Source organism: Haemorhous mexicanus, chromosome 23, assembly GCF_027477595.1.
Source record: "Haemorhous mexicanus isolate bHaeMex1 chromosome 23, bHaeMex1.pri, whole genome shotgun sequence".
NCBI lineage: Eukaryota > Metazoa > Chordata > Aves > Passeriformes > Fringillidae > Haemorhous > Haemorhous mexicanus.
The window spans coordinates 4,494,778-4,516,662 of NC_082363.1; the positions used below are offsets into that span (position 1 = coordinate 4,494,778).

At 48.8% G+C, this 21,885-nt stretch overlaps 1 protein-coding gene across 2 annotated transcripts in view; it reads right to left on the reverse strand.

Moving 5' to 3' along the window:
* The window catches only part of CAMTA1 (calmodulin binding transcription activator 1), a 242,332-nt gene that overhangs the window by 220,264 nt on the left and 183 nt on the right, over nucleotides 1-21,885 (reverse strand). Inside the window, exon 2 of one of the 2 annotated variants that reach the window (XM_059866816.1) lies at nucleotides 18,441-18,534. In XM_059866816.1, coding sequence (XP_059722799.1) covers nucleotides 18,441-18,507 — 67 coding nt within the window. In that variant the 5' untranslated portion in view covers nucleotides 18,508-18,534. Of the gene's footprint in view, nucleotides 1-3,983; nucleotides 5,080-18,440; nucleotides 18,535-21,885 lie in introns of those variants that run through there. The other variant, XM_059866815.1, reaches the window with a different exon arrangement.

Consider the following 21,885-nt stretch of genomic DNA (forward strand, 5'->3'; position numbering starts at 1 on the left):
CACAAAAACACAACTTGCCTGTGGCAAACACCAGAGCCAGGCAAGGCCTGCCATGCCAGCAGCTCCCAGCCATTTCCAGATCCACCTCCCAATGCAGCCAATACTCACTTCCCACTCCCTGCATTCATTTTACACCATTTCCATTTCTCATTCAAAACACTGCATTGCTCTACATTCAATTCATTAAGGCGCAAAGTATTTTACAGCACACATTATTGCTTTTATCAGCCAAACTACATCCCAGTTACATCTCATCAGCTTATTTTCCATGGGCACATTTTAATTGACATTAATTGTATTACTTCCCCTTACCTCCGTATCAGTCAAGCCCTCTATCACTCATTCCATTATTTTGCAGGGCTGGCAGACCTCTAATTATTCAGCTCGTTTTTATTAACTTTCTTCCATTGTCATCAATTATCAGTATTATTAATCCAGAAAGTGCCTATGGATAATAGAGCCCTTTAAAATGTTTTGGTAGAAGTTGTCAGAACTTGCTGACGCTAAACCTTCCAACTCCTGTTGTTAGCATCTCCCACCTTCTGTTATTACAGCAATGGAAGGTCATTCTCACCATCCTGTAACACGACTACATCTCACGGATGCCTCCCTTTTCTGCATTTAGCAATGGCATTTCCTCACTCCAAAAAAAATCCCCTATGTGAAAAACAACTGCCTCCTGCCTCGATCCAAACAGCTTTTCATTATGGACTCCTCAAGCCGTGTGGTCAGAACACACAACCATTACATAGTATTGGATGCCAATCCTAAATCCAGTGACCTCTAAACAAGGTCTGACCTTGGAAAAGGATGAAATCAGCCAACCAGCTATGAAGTGAAGAACCCAAAGCCCCAAATGAGGTACACACATTTGCCTTCAAACCTGCTTCTCAGCCCTCTGGAATCACACAACATATTCCTACAGTGAGGAATGTCCAGTGAAGCTGGAACAGGAGAGAAGAAGATTACTCACCCGGTAGCACTGAGGGTACTGGTGGAACAAGAGTTCCCATTCTCCCAAACGAACCACCACTTTCCTGGTCCCATTCCCCACAAATAACACCATGACATTTTTAGGGAGGTGAAGCAACACACCCCCCCCACCCAATGCTATGCCTTGCTTGAATCAAACCTGCCATTGCTAGTGCAGCTGACAAACCCATCCACCACCATGGGGGCTCCTGTGAAGGCAGAAGAACAAGGGTCCACATTGCTCTGAAGCCCTGCTCATCCAGCAGCACAGGCAGACTCCTCCATTTATCACCAACTAAAATTTCCTCAGTAGCTAAAAACAGGAGCTGCAACATCCCAGCAGTGGTTTGGTTTTACTGTGCAAATCCAGATTTTTACTTGAACTTTCTCCTCATTTATTTTTGCCATGGATGCGACTAACAACACCAAGATCTGCAAATCCATCCAGCGTCAATAAAAAATGTCTGTGCAAGCAGAGCCACACTGGCATGGGGAGGATTTGCCAGTAAAGCTCTATCAACACGGGGGTTTTTAGTGCAGAGCTGGCCACAACTCAAAAATGTTTCCCAAGGCAGGCATAGCCACAGCTGAGAACTCAAGTAAGGAAGCTACAGACTAAAATATAGCAGCCTACAATGTGTCCTGTTATAATTCAGGATGAAAATGCAAAATTTAAGTTCCATTAGCAATCTTCAAGATTACTTATTAGCAAACTAGAAACTCGTGCAGAATTAAGAAAGTACAAGTATTATAAAGTTCATGGAAAGTTCCACATTAATTATACCACATAAACCCTTCGTCATTTTATGGGTTTCTTCATGCTCCTTGCACTTTATCCTCCCAAGGGATGCACCACGGGCCATAAAACTTTGAAGTGCACAACAGCAAATCACGGAGAGTCTGTGCTCTACCCCCACTCTCCAAACAACCCCTTACCCCCTTTTCTTTTTCTTTAACTGGTTCTTAAATCTTTGGTGATCCTGGAGGTGAATTTAGACCTGCAGCCCCATTAACTACCACAGTTTGCCTATATAACATGTAATTAGAAAATAAAGAAATGGCCAAAAGGATGTTCATCAGCTGGTGATCTGCAGACAGGTCTATTCTGGAAATAAATAACACAAGTAAGCCATAAACTCACAAACACAAGTTTTATAAACCCATTATTATGAAATAATAACTTAGGGCTGGTCATCTCCTTAACTACCTCAAGAGAGGGAAGAGGTGTTTAAACATTACAAATGGGCACTTTAGTAGAAAACAAACTACCACAAACCCAATATCATGCTTATTTGGGAAAGGGGCAGCCATCCAGCTGATCCCACCACCACTGACCAACCACTGAGGTGGCAGAGTTTCAGCCCTACAGTGCACAAGTGGCACCACAAAAACAGTGCACAGAGGCCACCATAGTCACCCAGTCACTTGCTGACCTCCAGACACAGACAAATCCAACAAACTCCATCTGGAAGAAATAAATGCAAGGAATGACTCCAGATCCAAACAACTGCAGGACTGCCATGCTATTTCTCACAGTTAAACTTCAATCCTGGCATCTTCCATCCATAAACAAGCAGCAACAGAAGCAAACCCAACAGCTCTTGGTCTGTTTGCTAGAAATATTTGTATCATTACAGTAGTAAATCTCTTGGCAACAAAAGCAGATTTCTAAATATCAATCAAGGGTGGCTAGGAGAGGATAACCAGGTCCAGCTCTGCAGTGCTGCTGTCTCAGCAGGGCTCCGCTGGATGCCAGCACTCGGTCACACTCTGGCTGAGCAAATGCATTCCCAGGCCATGAGCACGGGATGCAGCCCAGGGCTGAAGGAAGGACCAAGGAAAGACTACGCAGTTCAGGCAAAGGTAAAAAAACATACAAAAGAAGCAAAAAGGCCAACACAAACCAGCATGTGCATGGCCATGACTGCTGCCTGCATGCAAAAAGTAAAGGAAAAAACCCAGAAAGGATGAGGAGAGAATCACAGGAATGGTGGCAGTATGAAGGATGAACAACAAAACAATTTTCCTCTAGGAGTTACTGAATCTAGCCTTAGTACCTTGAAATATTTGTGATAAATACTTTGTTGCTATGACAAACTCTACAAACAATTCTAAAACCGTAAGAAACACAAATATAGCTAAAGCTGCTGTTGTGCATCAGTGGCCCAGTTCTCCCCACCAGTAACATGCTACACCAAAGTCCCTCTGCTCTTTCCACACAGCATAAAGTTTCTTGACATTTTATAACTAAATTCAGTGTGAACACCAGTTAGGTAAAACTGCAAATGGTGTGTTTTGGGGAAGGGTTGAGAGCCAAATTTTCCCTAATGAAGGCCCACACAATGACTGAGGGCTGGCTGACACAATCACCCCCAATCACAATCATTTCTTGTGCCATACGCTTAGTGCCCTGCACAACATTTTCAAGTCCACTTTCCCCCACCAGCAAAACAAGCTCCTCTTTACTTCTCCCACCTAGGCAGGTTCCAAGCACTTGTTAATAGAGCAAGAGAATTCCTTTACAGTCAGAAGGTGCATACAAGGACCTACTCTAAAAGCAAACTTTGGGAGTGTTCAAACAGTGCAGTCGCTTCAGCCTCTCCTTGCAGCTCCTCATGTTCATGCCTGATTTTCACCACTTTGCTGCTAAATCTGACAAGTGCACCAGAGCTATGAAACCACTGTTCACCATCACCAACAACTCTGGTTGAGACATGTCATCAATTCCTTCACCCCTTGGTTTTCACTAAAATTACATCATCAAACTCAATGGCAATGAAGCCAAGGAGTGGTGGACAGTACTGGCCAAGTCTAGCAAAAAAAACAACCATCTTTTTATTCAGTCTCCAATACTACAGATGTTCTCCACACTACACCACATTTCCCAGAAGTCCTCACATATATTGGCTAAGGCCAGGGCAGTCACTTACTCTGACCCTACATGCTGGCAGCCACCAGCAATAGATATTTTCACTTTTCATACCACGAAGAGTTTGAGTTTGGAAACCTACCTGGAGAGCTGGCTGGAAAAGCCCAGCCCCCTGAATCAAAGTGTGTAATGTGAGCAGAAGGACAGCGAGCACTCCATGTCCAGTGAGAACAGTCTGCTGTCATTCACCCAGTGCCATGACTGCTCCTCAGCGCAGAGTGGCCCTTCAGCATTGCCCTGGCAATAGGACAAGTGCTGTACCCCAAAGGCACCAGCACCCGCAGGCCTGTCCAAACCCACGGGGTTTAACACAGCACTAACACAACACAGGGCTGCCAGGAGCCAAGGAAGGTGAAAACAGGACACAAAGCACGGGGAGAAAACTACAAAGCGAAAACTCAGCAAGGTGTGGAAGCGGAAGCCAGGGAACACCGAAGCTGCAGGAAGCTGCTGGAAGCACTGCATTTCAATTAACCAGCCCGGTATTCCACAAGCATTCCACCCAGCCTTGTTTCACTCCCTGGCAATGTTTGGGTTTGTTGGTTGGGTTTTTTTTCCTTTCAGACACATGTGGCTCACTGAAGTAGAGACAGAGGGACACTGAAAAAGAAAGGCCACATTCTAGCTCCCTCTTTGTGAAGGCTGTCTGGACAGAGGGAGGGTAGCTACTGCCCCTTCCTCCGACAACATCCACCAATATGAGGAGGTCCTTAAAAGAGCCATTTAAGGCCACTAGTAATGTAAGGTCAGCACTGAGTCTCTAAATATTAAATTTAAAGGTATCCATTTTAACCATACTACATCATCGTTTTACTACGTCACCTACTGATACAGAAAATGAAATCTGAGTTAATACATCTCCAGGAAGGTTTCCTACATACGTAGCTTTAAAACTGACAAAAATAAACCAAAAAATCTTTAAGCCAAAGTAATTGTGAAAATCATTACCAAGAAGAGATGCAGAACTAAATTTAAAACCCAGAGTTTTAAAAAAGCCCTAAGCCTTACATCGGGAATAACTCAATTGTAGTACCAAAAGTACGCAAAAAACCGACCTCACAAACATACAGTTCCTCCTGCTTGGAAAAGGGGAATGAAGCCCACTCCCTGAACCCATCCTGCTGGCTGACAGCCCATGAAAAGGGTCTAGAAACTTCACCAGGAGACAGTATGCTTCCAATTCTGACAACAAAAATTTTGGTAAAATCCCAAGGCTGAGATTCAGCAAAATTTCTGGGGCAAGAAGTGGAGGACTGAGCTGAGCGCCAAATGCTGCCTCCTCCCCACAACAGTCTGATCCTGCAGCACACAACCCCAGCACACCCTAAGTTCAGGTTTGTTTAAGTAACAAAACCTTAGGTAACACTTCTGCAAAGGAAGTAAATATTTTGCTGTTTAACAACCCAAATCCACAATGTTTTGTTTTCAAAAGGCTGTTGTTCCCCAAATAGTCCCTCCAAAGCCACTAACATCTGAGGCTCCACTTGCCCTCTTCAGTCAGCCCACACCACCAGCACCCTCAGCTCAGGAGCTGCTGGGAGAAACAACATCTCCTCCTGCCATCCCACCTATGAGCCTGCCTCAACTAACAGAAAATTCAAAACTGCACGGGAAACAACTCAGTGCACAAAATCCCGGGCCCCTGCGCCAGCCACACGCAAAACACACGGGCACTACTCTCTGCAAAGCTCTCTGTTAGAGGTACCCAGCTGTGAGAACACAAAATTAAAAAGGCTGCCTGTGTACATTCTTCCCCTTTTGAACTTTAAGTAAGAAAAAGGAAGCTTTTAAAAGGACACCCTCCCCCCACCCCGATCAAGTTCAGAGCTATCACAGCTGCCAAGATGGCACCGCCAAGGGTCAGTCTTCCCGGCTCAGCTCAGATGCACAGAACACAGCAGGAACTACAAAACCCACAAACCCTCTGCTGCAGGATGGCAAGAGCCGCTCGGTCACTCTACCAGCCTCGTCCTGCCCGGGGAAACCAGAAAAGAGAAACTCACCCGAGTTCTCCAAGCCGTGGAACTCTCTCCTGCAGCCAAGGGACAGCGGCGCCAGCCTCATTCCAAACCTCAACTCCCGCCGGGGATCTCCCGCTGCTCTCGGAGCACAAGAAGCCCCAACGGCAGCTCGGCAGGGAGCTCCAAAGCCAGGCAGGTCTGCAGAGCCGTGTGCTGCTGCTCAGAGGCTCATCGCTGCTGCACCGCGCTGGGGGGATGGAGCAGGCGGCTCCCCAGTGAAAGCAGCGCCGGCCCGCGAGCTGCCATTTACATCCGCTTTTAACTCATTGAAGTAACTAAAATCTAATGCAACTTGTGTTCTCTCCTCCAGCACCTGCACTACTGGTGAAACACTGCTTGAATCATGCCTTAAAAGCATTCCCATTTAAGTTTCTGACAGGTGGAGTTTAGGTTTAAGGAATGAATGGTTTATATGTCGTCTCCTTGAAAATCCACCGTAAAAGTAGGTCAGCGGGGGAGCAGCTCTGTGACTTCGTACGAGAACACCCCGGGCGCCGGTGCCGAGCCGGGGTTGCTCCGCTCCCACCTCCGCGATGCACGGGCACAGAGCAGAGACAGCGCCAGCCCAGCCAGCAGAGACACCGGACGGCAGCGCCGGGCACAGCGGGCGTCTCGCTGGCAGCTCCTGCACAGCCCTACTCTAAAGAGCAAACACAGCTGCCCAGCAAAGACACACCTCATCCGCCGCCCCCCGAAACCATTTACACCAAGACCAAACAGGACAAAAGTTGCGTTCAATAACAAGCGGAAAGGACAAGTTACCTTCCCAGCCAGGGAGCACTGACCTGCCTTGTCCGTAGAGCCGCAGCCTCACAGGGCTGAGCAGACTGAAACCTGTGCTTTACACAGGAAAAATCCATCGTACCTTGGCACAGGAAGCCCGAAAAGTGAATCGAACCCGACTGTGCTTTAGTGACAATACTGTCACCCCCAAGAGAACGAAAACGTCACAATCTGAGCTAGGAAGTCCAGGTGAACACTCACTCTTTTCTCGCTCACACCCCTGTGTTAGCCAGGTGGCATTTCACTACTTGAGCGCAGTTAATCATGTACTTTAACACAAGTGAGAAAAGAATGAAGCCCGACGTTTTCCAGAAATGCAAAGATCAAATAATTGGATTTAGGAGCATCAAAGAGAGCAGTAAAAGATGAAGCCAACAACACTCAAAATCACCTCCACTACTTAAATTTTAGATTTCTGCAGAGCCTTTGAATTTCACGGCGCAATCAAAACTCAAACCTATGCCCAGGGGGCTCTACAGCAACCAAGAAACAACCCAAAAACCATATTCCCAAAGCAATCTAAGGGGAAAAAAAAAAAAAAACCAGACAAAAGGTGGGATAAGAACCCTTGAATTCTATGAAGGTGTTTCCCAGTAAAGAATGCAAATGGGTTCCAGACGAGGACGTACATGTGCTGTGGCGAATAAAGAAAAAAAAAATTCCTTATTACTTACTACTGATCACCGTTCCTTGAGGTGCCAAACAACAACCAGGCCAACCCCTGGGGTGTTGGCATGTTCTACCTGATTTAGGTAGGGGATGTGAACTGCCCTCCGCTCTCTCCTCCCGCCCCTGTAAAATGGAGGCGCCGACACCGGTACCGGCCGCGACCACCCGGCCGGCGGGGTCCGGTGTAGCATCACTGCCCGACCCAGCCGGGACAAACTTACCCCAAATAACACGAAATATCCAACCCGCCTCCCGCCGGGCCGGGGCCACGGCCCCGCTCCCGCCGGGCCGGGGGCACGAGCGGCAGCAGAGCGGCGCTTCCCCCTTGCGGACGCGCCGGCCCCGCTCCCGCGGCGCCGGCAACTTTCGGCCTGAGTCGGGTGCCCCGGGGCTCCCGACGGGGCCGGGCCCGCGCCGCGTTCACCTTCGCGCCCGCCGCTCCGCCCGCCCCCGGCCCGCCCGCGGCGCGGAGGCCCCGGTCTGGCGGGGCCGTAGCCAAGGCCACCCAGCTTCCGACGAGCGCGCGCCCGCGAGGCACGTGCGCCGCCGCCGCCGCCGCGAGGGGGGGGGGGGGTGGGGGGGGGCGGCGGGGGCGGCCCGGCCCGGCCGTGGCGAGCGGCAGCCCCGCGCCGGCCGCGCCGCCGGGGCCTCCATGTTGGCGGCGGGCGGGCACGTGCCGGCGGGCGGCGGGAGGCGGGACCGGGCCGGGCCCGGCCCGGCCCGGCCCGGCTCGGCCGCCGCGGCCCCCGCGCCACGCGGCCTTCCTGCCGCACATGGCCCGCCCGCCGGCCCAGCTCGGCCCGGCCCGGCCCCGCGGGGGCGCCGCCGCCGCAAACTTCGCGCCGCGCGGCCCGGCCTGTGCCGCCGCCACCGCCCCGCGGCGGGGCCGTGGCGGGGGGCGGGGGCGGACCAGCGGGCAGGCCCCCAGCGGGGCCCGGCGCGGGGCGGGGGCGGCCCGGCCGCGTTCTCACCTTCCGGCTTGTTTTCGGCGGCCATTTCCCCTCCGCGCGCCACATCCTCCTCCGCCTCCTCGCGACCGGGACCAGGCGCGCGCCGCCTCCTCCCGCGCCGCCGCCGGCCCGGCCGCCCCGCGCGCACCGCGCACGCCCCGCGCCGCCCATTGGTCAATCGGCCGCACTGACATCCCCGGTGGCCAATCGTGGCAAGCCGGGGGCGGGTCCCCGGAGGGGATGGGCGCGATGGACACAGCGCTCCGCGAATGGCAGTGCGGCAGCGCTTCAGTGGCACGCGCCTCAGCCATTCACCGGCGGCGCTGGGCGGGCGAGCGGGGGCGGGACAAAACGTGTAATCGACGGCTACAGCAGCCACTGGAGGGCCGAGGACACGCAACTGACGGCCACCAGGACCAATCGCTCCGTGGGGGAGGTGGGACTAAGCTGCTGACGCACGGTGCCGCGCGCGCCGGCAGCCAACGAGCGGTGCCGTCCGCCAAAATGACGGCGCGCGGTACCAATGGGGCGCGCGGCCCAGCCGGCCGGCCGCGGCCCCGACTCCGCCCATTGGCTGCGCGCGGCTCCGGCGGGCACCGCCCCCCCCCCGCGCCCGGTGACCCCAAACAAAGGCGGCGATTGGCGCGGCCGCCAGTCCCCGCCCGGCGGAGCCGCCCCGACCCGTGCACCGGAGCCAAGGCTACACCGAGAGAGCCAAATTACCCCCGCCCAGACGCCCCGGGGCCGTTTTGTGAGAGGCACCACCTGCGACCCGCGTATGTCACCGCCCTCAGTAAGGCCGGTGCCGAACCGGCGTGTCCCGGTCAGAGGGTCTGCCCCGCTGGGCTGGTCCCAGCGCTGCCGGGAGGGACGGAGGTGCCGAGCCCCTAGAGCGGAGAAGAACCCTCCGGGCGGGCAGCAGCTCCCGGCTCTGCCCTCTTTCTAAGTGGCGGACGAAGCCCGGGAGCTGTTTCCCTGCTCTGTCCGGCGGCCCCGAGGCTGCAAAGGTTATCTCCCCATTTTTCAGTAGTGCTGAATATTCGGGGTGCTGTAGGCCCTCTTCCACAATCGCAGCGTTCCGGGGTGCAAAGCACGATGCTCGGGTAAAACAGGCGTTCTTGGCACTGTGCAGGGAGATGAGGATTTGTGATTTGCAGAGAGAACCAAGTTACAGTGGCCAACAAGATGTTAAGGGTTTGAGAGAGTCCTGCCCATCCCTCGGGCACAGTTTGTGAGAGTGTCACAGATCCCACTCAGCATGGGGTGCACGGAGTCAGGGGGGTTGTGAAAAGGTTGTGAACATCAAGGAAATCGCTCTGTCCTTCTCAAAACTGATGTGCCCCAAGAAGTGGCATGTTCTGGCCTGGCTGAGTCTGCCCCATCGCCGTGAAAGCCTGATGAGCACGGGCACTTCAGCCTCCTTGAGCAGAGCCCTGCAGAACTGGACCACAGCTAATGCCTGCACAATGCAAACCAAGACTGCAGTGGTTGTTTCCTTTGATGTGTGTGACTAAACACACAAAAAGGATATTTTCCCTTAGATCCTCCTGGGAGCAGAACTTCTTTAGAAAGACCTGTTGGTGCTTTGGCTTTGCTAAGGACCGAAGCTGTTCCCGAGCCCAGACGAAAGGAGGATGGTGTGATGGGCCTCTTCTAAGACAGAAGAAAGGAAAATTCCTTTTCCCTATTTTCAGCAGCTGCTAATCTCGTGGAGCGTGAAAGGCACATTGATGAAGAGGCTCCAGAATGACAGGCTCACTCCCAACGGTCAGAAAGCTCATCTGGTACAATGTCCTATAAATACCCACAAATACTAATGCAGCCACAGGATCAGCTAAGACAGTTGTTTCCTTCAGCATGTCAAAATATGCTGGAAATTGAGACTTTTCTGGTTGCCATACTGGCAAAGAACTACCATTTTCTTGATGAATTTGAGGGAATTTATGTCTCTCCATGGTTATGCTTCCAAGGCAATCCATATGCATAGCAGAGACATGATGTAGCCATGCAGTTGTTGTACTTCATTATAGCAAAAGATAGTATCAGACTGACAGAGGCTGAGGGTGCTGAGGGACAGGAAGCAACTTCCTGATGCAAGTCAGGGACCTTTGTTTGATGCCTCACAGGGGTGTGGAGGGCCAGTCCACGCTGAATTCCTCCCCAGTGCTCTCCTCAGAGTGGCAGGTGCTGGAGCCCCTATGGACAGACCTGCCTTGCCACCTCTTCTTCAGCAAGAAATGTGCACCTGCCCTGAGCCAGCTCACCTCCAGCCCCTGTAACATCAGGCCAGCATTCCTAGGCAGCTTGAGTTTCCATGTGGGTATCCAGGCAAGACCAAGTAATGACAAGAGATGAGAGAAGTGATGGGACCAACATTGACACAGCTCCTCACTGGTATCAAACACAGGGATGCTGGAGAGCTGTTGGGTTTGTTTTCCCAGCCTTATGCAAGCGGCAGGAACTCAGGCAAACACACAGCAACTTCTGCCACAAAGAGCCTTCCTGTTCTTGCCAGGGAAACTGGCACAACCACTCATTCCAGTCACAGCCCTCACTGCAGTACTCACTGACACCCTTTGGACAGGTAACCATGGGGACTCTACATGGGTCACATCACCCTGACATAACCCACAAACTAAATGAAATGCCAAGTCAGCTGTGTGTGCACACACGAGTGTACATCTGTCTCTTCCCTCCAAGGCTTGAGCAGTTCCTTCTGTGCTTGTATGGCTCATTAAAGCAACAAGGTCCATGCTCTGAGGGACAAGGTTGTTCAGGACTCTGCCTGCCTTCTCCTGGCCTGCACAGCCTGGGAGTGCTGCTGCACTATTTGGGAACAGTTCCACTGCCAGGACTAACACAACTACCCCGACTCCACAGCAATGTGTACCCTGCTCTATCATGTGTCTTTGGGAGCACTGCCTGGCTTTCCAGATCCTTCCTGGTCTGTGAAGACAATGAAAATTTGTGTGCATGAGGATGAATACAGTATTTTTAAGGGGTTACTGAAGCAGTGTATGAACTCTGCTCCATCTAGATAATGAACTCATTGTCCTCCACAACATAAGGTTTTCTACCAGGAGACACAAACCCCTAGTGAACTGAATCTCCCACACCAAAAATTATCTAATGTTAGGTGTGATTTCTGTACACAGAGGTTATTACAGCAATACATAGGTAATATGTACACACAGGTTACTACAGCACTGTGACCTGTGTAATACCAGAGATACTAAATGGAGAGTTTTTTCATCCAGCACGCCAGCAAAGCCCCAAATATTTTCATTTAATTCCTGTGCAATAAAATGATAAGAAAGAAGCCATTTGAATTGAAGTGCTGCTGGTATCTTTGAAGTTCCCCAGCTCCCACTGTTTAAAACTCAGACCAATTGTTATTAAGGCACAGAGGTACTGAACTGCACAAGACTCTGTGCATGGATGATGTGGGATAAACCTCCTCACTGTTACCTTTCCAGGGGCACAGGCACAGAGCAGCATCCAGCTGATAAGCAGCAAGAGAGGAGATGTGGCAGGAGTTTGTGCAGTCTGAATCATGAATAATTTTTATCAGCACACTGATAAAAGCCAATGCTATGCTGGTGATTGGTGTCTGGGTTGTTTTCATTAACAGGGAGGTGAAATACCAAGTTCTTTTAAAATTCTTAATTGTCAATCCATGGCAGATGTGGGTCTAGCTTGGTTAATTAGGTTAATGTGATGATTTGGCATAGTGAGTTATATGTAGAAGTAAAACTGTTAAGGATATATTCAAATATCCTGTTATGGATATTCAGCAAATTACACATCGCCGTTGCTATGGCAAGCAGCACAAAGGAAAACAGTTCAGACAGGTTTAATAGCCATAATGACAAAGCTGGAACCCCATTTCTTGTGAATTGTTTGCACAAAGTTACTTCATTATTTAGAAGCAAGGAATGCCAAGTGTTTTCACAAAAATACTCTCAAGTGTGAGAAGAGATGATTAGAAATACCTCACATGATAGATATGAAATGGTTTTGCCCTTTACTCTCTCCACATACAGCATCTAAAGGTGTTTCTTCTAGGAATAAATCCAAGACTTAACCAAGACAATGTGTGTGGACAAACCCACTCTTACAACATGTCACTGCATTTGTGATGTACAACTGCCAGTTCCTAGGTTTAGCAAATACAGGTAAATATTCCAAAACACGCACTTCTTCCAAGAGGTCCTCCAAAGATGTACACTCCTAACACTCTGCCATCCAAGTAACTTGTCCAATTTTATGTGGGGAAGTTGAAGAGAATATACATTACCAGGAACTAAGGACACTGGATTCAGAATGGACAAAAGCACATACTTCCCTAGCAGGAGGGCGAGCTCAGTCACCTTCTGCACTACGGGCCTTGGATCCATCATTCTTGCCACTCCTTCTGCAGTTCTGAGCCTATTTGTTTCCCTCAAAATACAAAGACTACTACACTCAAATCACCTCTAGTTAAACTCTGCTGGCTACAGGAAATACACCCCAGGCTAAAATGAAGTACAACTCCAAAGTCCCAGCCCCTTTAAGGGATTCTTTGAGGAAAGATGGTTTTGCTGTGCAAAGCCCCATAAGGAGTTTTTGGATATTTAAACCAGTAGCCTCAACACAGAACACAGCATTTACCTGCTTAACCAAGAACAATGCAGTTGTTCTACAGGGGAACCAGCTCCAGATGGGAAAACCAGGGGGTTGCAGTGCTGGAGCCTCAGCCATTCCAGTACAGTGTCACACAGCTCCAGAAGGACAGACGTGGGTGCCAAGGGCCAGGTGCCAGGGAACAGATGCCACCATGCCACTGTCCCTGCAGCTTTGGCCTTTGCTCCCTGTGAGACAGCCTGGGGTCTGCCTTCACTTTGCTCCCAGCACCCCAGTGCCACTAAGAAAGTAGCAATCATTTTGCCCTAATATTCACCTATAAGCCAGTTAGAGGAGGAAAAAAAATGAAATATGAGGTAAATTAAAGCTTCCAACTAAGGGGATTTACCAGTAAGTCACCATAAAATTCAGATAATTTATTTTTTCAATTCTGCAGCAACTTTCTCCAATTCATTTGGATTAGCTATTAGAAATTATGTCTCAAAAATTAAAGAAAATGTCTATTGACCACTATATCAAATTCTAATTTTAGCCAGGGAAAAAAGAATAATTAGGCTGTGATTTACTCTGGTAGTCAACTTACATTAACAATTTTCTCCCACGTTTTTGTAATTCTGGCAAAATCAAATAATATATATAGTACTCATATATGCTGGGCTAGATTTAGTAAAGACAATTTCCTATGCTACATCCAGGACATTTCTCTTTGCTTTCTGTTCTAATAAGACAATCGAGTTGTTCTGTGTTAAGGAGGGAATATGATTGCCATGCGTGGCCTCCTCGGTTGGAATTTTAGTGCAGCCTTCAATGAGGGTGGAAGGATTAGTTTTTAATTTCTTTTAAGCTGTCATCCTCCTGTAACAAGCTGTATAGCATGCCTGCTCTCTGAGAATGGTTCACCCCATATCTTAACCCTTCTTCCCAGGGATAAAGTGTAAATCCTGCAAACTCTCAGTGCCAGAAGCCATCATGCAGGGTTGGCTCTGCAGTGGATGCACAGCTCCCAGCTCAGCACAAGTGAGTTTGGGATTGGAACTCTAGCCACAGCTGGAACAATCAGGAGAGATGTTTAAGATCCCTAAAGTTATACCCCTAAAGTTGTGTTCCTGCTTTTAAACAAGTATCTTTTCCAACTACTCTAGAATTGGAGTACTGTCTACATTAACTGAATAAATAGGGATCTGGGAGCCAAACCAGTCACCAAGGTATGAAACTGTCAGCCTCAGGCACTGAGAACAGAACAATGAGTAATGGAAGACAACAAAGGAAGAACAACAGGAGAACCAAAGGAAGTAGAACTAGTGATGGATTCCGAAAGTAGAAGCCAGAGGCAAATTCAAATTTACCTGAGTCAGTTTGCTCAGACAGCACCACCCCAGCACTGCCCATTGCCCAAAACACATCCTGGCACTTCTGAACCAAGTCTGTCCTGTGATTCCCTCAGGGAGCATCATTAACCCACAGAGTACTTGAGCTTTCAATTAAAAAGCATCATTGCTGAAAGCATTATCCCAAATCTTTAAAGGACTCCATCCCAATTGGGCTTTGCCTCGTTATAAATTTACAATGAGAAGGAACTTCCCTGACTTTTCCTTTTCCATTCATTATTTATGAATAGGCAAACCAAATGGAAAAGTAATCCCAATGTTACAAACTAGAGTCACTCATGCTTTGCTCCCAGTGGCACCATGGCAGAGCAGCTGCTCCAGTTCTCTTGGTGCCTTATCACACAAACCCTTCTGCTCTGCCAGCAAGGGTACACAACATTTCTTATAGGCAAAAATGATTGGTTTAATATTTTCTTACTAGTTTTAGCCACAGAGCAGTTTCTTTCTAGGTCTGCTAAAACCTCATCTAACCTTTAAGACTATTCTTTCCCATGTGACCCATGAGAGTTGTACAAAATGAGAAATATATCCAAACAGTAGCTGCAGAAAATACATAGAAATAACTCGTTTTCACTGAGATGGGTTCATTTGTGAGTTCTGACTTTCCCCTGAACTTCCTCCCCTGAAGGACTGGAACAGTAATACCAGTACAATAATACTTTTTCTCCTGAAGTGGAGTAAATCAGTTCCTCACTCTCAGCAGTGAAGTGAAAATTAAGATGAAAAGAAGTATAGAATGCATAAAACCCCTATTACTCCAGAATAATACAATTTGCTGCTGATTCTCAGTTGCTAAGATAGGCAAGTCAATTATTTATAGAACTTAGGAGTGTGAAATATGAAGTTTTTCAGCCTGGGACACCACAAGGTAAAACCAGGAACACAATCCTGTCAGCACTGGCAGACAAGGACAGAATAGGCAAGCACAGAATATTTCTACACAGATTACCTTTTTTATTGAACTACAAATTGCAAAAGGTCTCTATGAAATGCCACCTTCAGTGTTAAGTGAGCTGTATCCTCCTTTTGACAGTGTCAGTCTGTATTTAATGTTTACTTAACATTTATCTAAAGGGCCATCTCTGCCAGGGAAACAATGTACAGCAAGTTAGCATAACTTCACCTGAATGTTTACAGGAAGCCAAGGATCTTCTCCTGGATCTGTGCTTATGTCCATCAACAGCCTGTCACACACACTGTAAAACCTGCTCCACATGACCAAACTTAGCCAATCATTTTCACAATCAAAATTCCAATTTATGTTCTCAGTAGTGATACCAAAATTGATCTGCCCAAAAGCACTTCTATGGTTTATAGCAAGTTTGTTGAAAGCAAGTATCTGGATTAAAACTCCCAGGGTTGCAGTGAAAGGTTGTTCATAGCTCATCTGAGGAACTAACAGGTACTATTCAAAAACATCCACAATTTCTTGGGGAAAAACCTAAAGCAAACCTACAGCAAATAAAACCCCACAGACAAAATCAGAAAACCTTGGAGCTCCAGCTTCTAGTAACAGCCACTGGTACATGGCATGGCCTTGCTAAAATGCCTTGGTGGATCCATGCAATATTCTATCTCAAATCAAGTATTCCAAAGCTGGAGGAATTCTAAGTGCATCTCCTCCTCCTGCCTTGCCTCTAACTCTGAGGGCAAGAGCTTCAAATACAGTGACTAAGAAATTACAGAAGAGGACTGGCACTGAACTTTCAGATCAAAGGATACGGAGTGATTCACGTTCCTTGCCTGACTGCTTGCAAGACGTGGGCTAAACACCAACAGTCAGGTGCTCTGAAAAGCTCCACCTCAGTAAAAGAACTTGCATCAGCAGTGAGGCTACAGGACCCCAAACAATGTGACTCTCCCTTAGACAGGCTCCCTCGCTCAAGAGCTCTGTCTGTCACTAGAGGGGTGACACACACCACCTTCCACTGCTGCCAGCGCTCCCCGATGCCAGCATTTGCAAGACAAACCAGCAGAGCAGAACAGATAATGCCCATCACTCTCCTGCAACTGAAAACCTGAATGCTGACACAACTGAGGGAAAAACCAAAAAACCACAAGCTAGCCCAGCAGGCTACTGTCTGTCCCCAGGGTCACACCAAATACCACGTGCTGGAAGGAAGCAGAAGCAGCGAGGACTTGGCAGTGCCTGAAGCACAACGCCTGCAGAAGTGATTGTGCTGATGCCAAATCTGGTCCTTTTGGAGCTTTCCAGCCACTGCTGAGCGGGCAGCACGTGTTGCAATGCTGGAGCTGGCAATGGCAGTGCTGAGCACAGCTAGTGGCCACTGGCCACCTTAAAGCACCAGCACCATGTGACTGCCCTGAGCCAATGTTTAGCAGCATGAGCAGTAAAATAACACATCTATTGAGCTCCCAAAACTGCAGCAAATATTGAAAAGCCTCCCTGTTCCACATTTCACCTGGCCTTGTGGGTGCTGTAGCCAACACTACTCTGTGCTGGCTGGGTGCCAGGGCCCCAGGCAGGGACCAGGAGGAATAAGGAATGGCTACATGACCTGGCTCTGGGGAACCAGCACTCCTGTAGGGACACAGGTCCTGCCAGCACTGGCTGTTCTCCAGTTTTACAGAGTCAAAGCTCTCCAGACTGATGATGAAGAATTTTGAAACACAAAGAGTATAACAGATTCACATTCAAGTTTATGGAAATAGCTGAAAAATATATCAACAGCCTTCACATACACGTATGCTGAAAAACAACTAACAAAACTATCAAATCTCCCAAAATATGGATTGACAACAGAAATTTGCTAATTACTCTTTTTGGTATCCTTAAATTCTCATCTCTGGTGCTATTAAACTAAAAATATTATAATCATGGATTTGAACTGTAGGACAGCTTATACAAGTTAGGACCATTCAAAAAAAGTCAGTGTTTCAGAGTATATTCAGCAGATATTTTGAACACAGGCAGAGCAAAGAGCTCTATCCATGACAGGATCTTGTCATATCAGGTTGGAAGGCTCCAAGCAGACTAAGAGCTCTGGTTGGCCAAATGGCACAAACACCTGAACTACAGGTAATTCCTCCCAGATTGCTGTTTTGATAACAACATTTCCAGCAGAAACTACTACATATATATATATCAACCCATTACACAGTACTGACAAAATCCTCTGCTTGCCCCAGAAACACCCTGTGTCCAACACAGCTGCTGCTGGAGAGAGATGAGAGGCAGGAGCAACAAGCAGATCATCACTGCAAACCTGGAATACTTGCAAGGAGAACATATGCTTGTGACTTTTGGGGGATTTAAGTCAGCTAGCACAAAGAAGCATGAAAGTATCCCAAGGAGAGCTACATGACTAATGATGATTTTCTTCCTCCCCATCAGTTGCTTCAGCCACTTCTGCTGCCACTGGATGAGCATAACAAGGCCTTTCTACTGCGTGGTGCTCGGCAGGTATGACTAAATCTGCCTCTTACCTTCCCAAGTCCCCAGGTAGACTATCAGGCCTCCATTACAGAGAGAATTTCACAGAATCAGAGAGCCAATAAGGAGTGTTTCCTCTGGGTATCTCAACAGCATTATCACAAAATGCAGTAAAAGGCATCAGAGTGGCAGAGAGCGATTCAGCCCTGTCAGTGGCACCTGTTTGTAGAACACTCCCAACACTGCAGACGTGTGCACCTGCCTGGGGCCATGGCCACAGCAGGACAGGCCATGGCTGACTAACCAACCCTCTGGAGCATGACACTGGCTGCAAATGGACTGGTCCAGTGCAGCTCTCATTTCTGTTTCTGCCCTCAGCACAACCACGGCAGCAGAGGCGTGGAGTAATTGCTAGGCTGGTGGGACAGGGAGAACTGCTGCACCTGCCAGGGCACACATGCAGGGACAGGGTGGAAAGGATGAGTTGAGTGGGTTTTAGATACATAATGATACAACTTTGGGGAAAACCCGAGCGAAGAGAGAGCAGGTCAGGAGTGAGAGGCGGCACTGGGACTTCATGCAAAACAGAGGAGGAGGGAATTCAGAACACTGAGCTCTGGTTTGAGGGGGTGTGCCGTTTGCCTCGTGAGGAAAGGTACCCCACAAAGTCCCACAGGCTCTGAAATGCACTCAATTAGCTGTTCCTTTTACCTTTTTGTTCTACCCAGCATTTCTTCAAGAGCACTGTCATCTCTGGCTTTGGCATCCTACTCATCATCTATGAATTCATGTTGCCGTTTCCTCCCTGAAAGGAAAAATCCCATAGTCAGTCATTTGCTACACAGAGGAAAGGACAAATCTGACAGTATTTTTGCCACTGTTAAAGTTCAAAGACCACCCTGCTTCTTGAGCAGACAACACTGGAAGTTGTGCTCTGGGCTGTGGTGTCATTCAGCCACGATCAATCAGTGTGTGCTCACTCCAGAAACTTACCCAAAATTTACCTGTAAACAGCTGAAAAGTTGTCAGTGCCTCAGCCCTGTCTGGAGAGAAGGAGCAAGGCAATGACTCGCTCAGACTAAAAAAATTCCCACAACAACAAGAGAGACTTGTGCCAGGCAAATATCTTTATTTTACTTTAAAACATTCTGAAAGTGTTACTCTATATGAAAGAGAAGCAATACAAGACTGAAAAAGCATGTTTAATGTTAGAGAAGCCTTCACATCACATGAGCCAAATTAAAAATAAGACTAAACACAAGTATACAAAGCGCAGACAAAAAAAAAAAAATCAATTTTCTCAAAGACATAACATAAGGGACTCCCACAGGGGGCGGTAAATTCTGGAAGGGAGAAAGAGATTATATTTTATGGGAAGAGATTCAATAAGCATTCTTTTCCCATAAAGCTAGTGATGGAGGATTGTCACTGCTCCATAGACACCCCTGCACATTTCAGGACAACAGTAACAGGAAATCAATAGCACCTTTTATACGTGCAAAGACATTATCTCTCTGGACTCCTAATACTAACAAATGGGGCCAAGAAACACCTTTACTAGAATTTAGCAGTCAGCATTACTCTGGCTGAGAGCAGAGGGCAGGATGCTGGTCTACACCCTTAGATTTTTAGATATTTTTTTAAAAACTAACTCTGCTCAGAGCATCACCCTCGAGTGGCACCCAAGAGCCCCTGGTGACAGAACATCACAAGCGTGACGGTGCTGAGCCCCAGCGCTGTCACCCCATCACAGACATCCCCTCCAGCTGATGCTGTAGTCATTACAGGCAGGAGCTTTGTCAGGGGGTAATTTGACAGCTTTGACAAGCTCGGTTGAATTTATGGCACTTTCTAGTTTTTCCCTCCATTGAGCTGTGATGGAACTAAAGTTAATATTACCAAACCCACTCCGCGAGGGGACAGGTTCCCAGTGCTGAGCCCGTGATCGCAGCCACTGAGAGAATCTGCTACACTGGGCCCCTCACAGTGTCCCCTGCCACCGTTGGGGACACGGAGGGCAGCTCCATCTAGCCCACTCCTGAGAGGAGATTCCATGATGAAGGTCTCTGGTATCTCTGGCTCTACCACAGCAGAGGTGAATCACCACTAGTGAGGCTACTCACAGCTTACTAGAGAGCACTGAAGCAGCTGCCACGGTGTCACAGGTCTAACAACACATGCCCAGCTAAACCCAGGACCCGAGTCCTGGAGATTGCTTCTCTTGCTGCAGGGACTGTGCCCCACACAGCACCACAAAGCTTCCACCAGCAAGTACCAATGTGGGAAGAGGAATACTGCACCTCAAGCCAAACCTTGGCAAGTTGGTAAAGCACAAACAAGGAATTTTCTTTTTTTTCTTCCTTTTTCTTTTTTCCATCAGATTGCTTTTTGCCATAGATGCTACATTTCCTCTGTTATAATGTAGGGTTTTAAAGAGCTGTCTCTACATCCTTAGAAAGCACAGTTCATATTTAGCTCCCTAAACTCGTATTTCTCTCTTCCTATATTTCCCTGCCAAGATGTGACACCTGTGGAACGTTCCCAGAAAATTCCCCTGAATCATCTGTGATGCAAGGGAACAGCAGCCAGCATTGGCAACAAGCAGCTGGGTCTTTTAGGAAAGCGTCAGATCAATCTGGTGAGGGGAAGGATCCCCAGTAACTCTGTCACTAATCATCCCCAAGGATCACAGAGCTCCCAAATCAGTTAGAAAAAGAGCATAATTATGACAGGACCAAAATCCATGGGAAATAGAGTTGCCATGGCAACTGGCATCCTCACAACTCTAATCTCTTTCGCATTCTTGCACAGACTCAATGACTCCTAAACCACGTGGAAAAAAAAAAAAAAACTGTCTAGCAGGTGGGTTCATTGAGGAAAAGCAGTGCTAGAGGTGCTTCCCTGCAGAACAGACCCATTTCCACATGGTTTTCAGAAAGGGAGCTTTTGTGCACCTCTTGTTCCAAGCATTGCAACTCACCAGGAGTGCAGAGGAACTGCTATAACATAATCAATATTTCCTTGTTAACTATCCTTGTATAAGAAAAAAAACTTACTAAATATTAAAACGTTCCTGTTTTCAAATAAAAGTGATGTGAAGATAAAATCCAAAGCAGACTAGCTGAATTTTGAAATGGGAATGTGGTTGCAGCTTCATGCTGGACTGCATTGGTGTCAATGAGTGGTTTTTCAAACACTCCTCTTTACAGACAGCAGTACCCAAAAAACCACTCCAGCATCCCCACACACATATCAGATCCAGCCACCGGGCAATATCCACACATGAGCAGGAAAGGCCTTATTTTTCTTCCTGACAGCCTTATCACAGCATTAATACCCAGTCTGTCCACCAGCACACTTTAAACGAGGTTCACATTAACGGACCAGCTGGGCAGCCCTATTGCTAAAATCTCTGAGCTCTGCACACTCTGGGGGCATTTCCCTTCCATTCCAGTACTGGTCGGGCCTGGGGAGCTCACCCACCATCAGGGAGGGCAGCACAGCGTGAACCCCAGGGCCGTGTTCTCTACGCCAAAAGCAGCGCTATCGATCCAAGGGAAACTGCTCCAGATCTGCTGGTGACAAACGAGCACACGATCTGCCCACGGTATGCCCTTGCCAGCCGCGCTGTGCCCGTGGGTCTGACATCGCTGAGCTCAGCTGGGCTCGCCTTCGGATGCCGTGCAGATCCGCCCCGGGACCCTCCGCTGTACCGGGCTGCCGGACTTCCCCGCTGCCCTCCGCCAGCCCCGCCGGAGCCGGGGAATAGCGACTCACAGAACAGAGACTGGATGGTGACAGCACGGTTTGGAAATTGCTCTCTTGTTAAGGGGAAAAGAGGCCTCGTGGCAGCGCCTGCACCCACAGGTCCCGTCAATGACCGGAGTGAGCGACTGCCCTTTAGGCAGGTACCGAGGGCCCTGCGGCACCGAGACGGTGAGAGGAAGAGGGGACGGGCACCGGGAGAGGAACTGGGGACGGGCACCGGCAGTTGCCATCGCCCTCCCTCCCGCTAACCCCCGGGAGCGGGGCGGACGGAGGCCCTGGGGCACCCACGACACTGCCACAGCCGCCGCTGGGGTACGGAGCGACCGCGCCGGCAAAGACGCGTCAGAGTGCCGGGGCGAAGAACCAGGGGAACGTGGCCGGAGCGGAG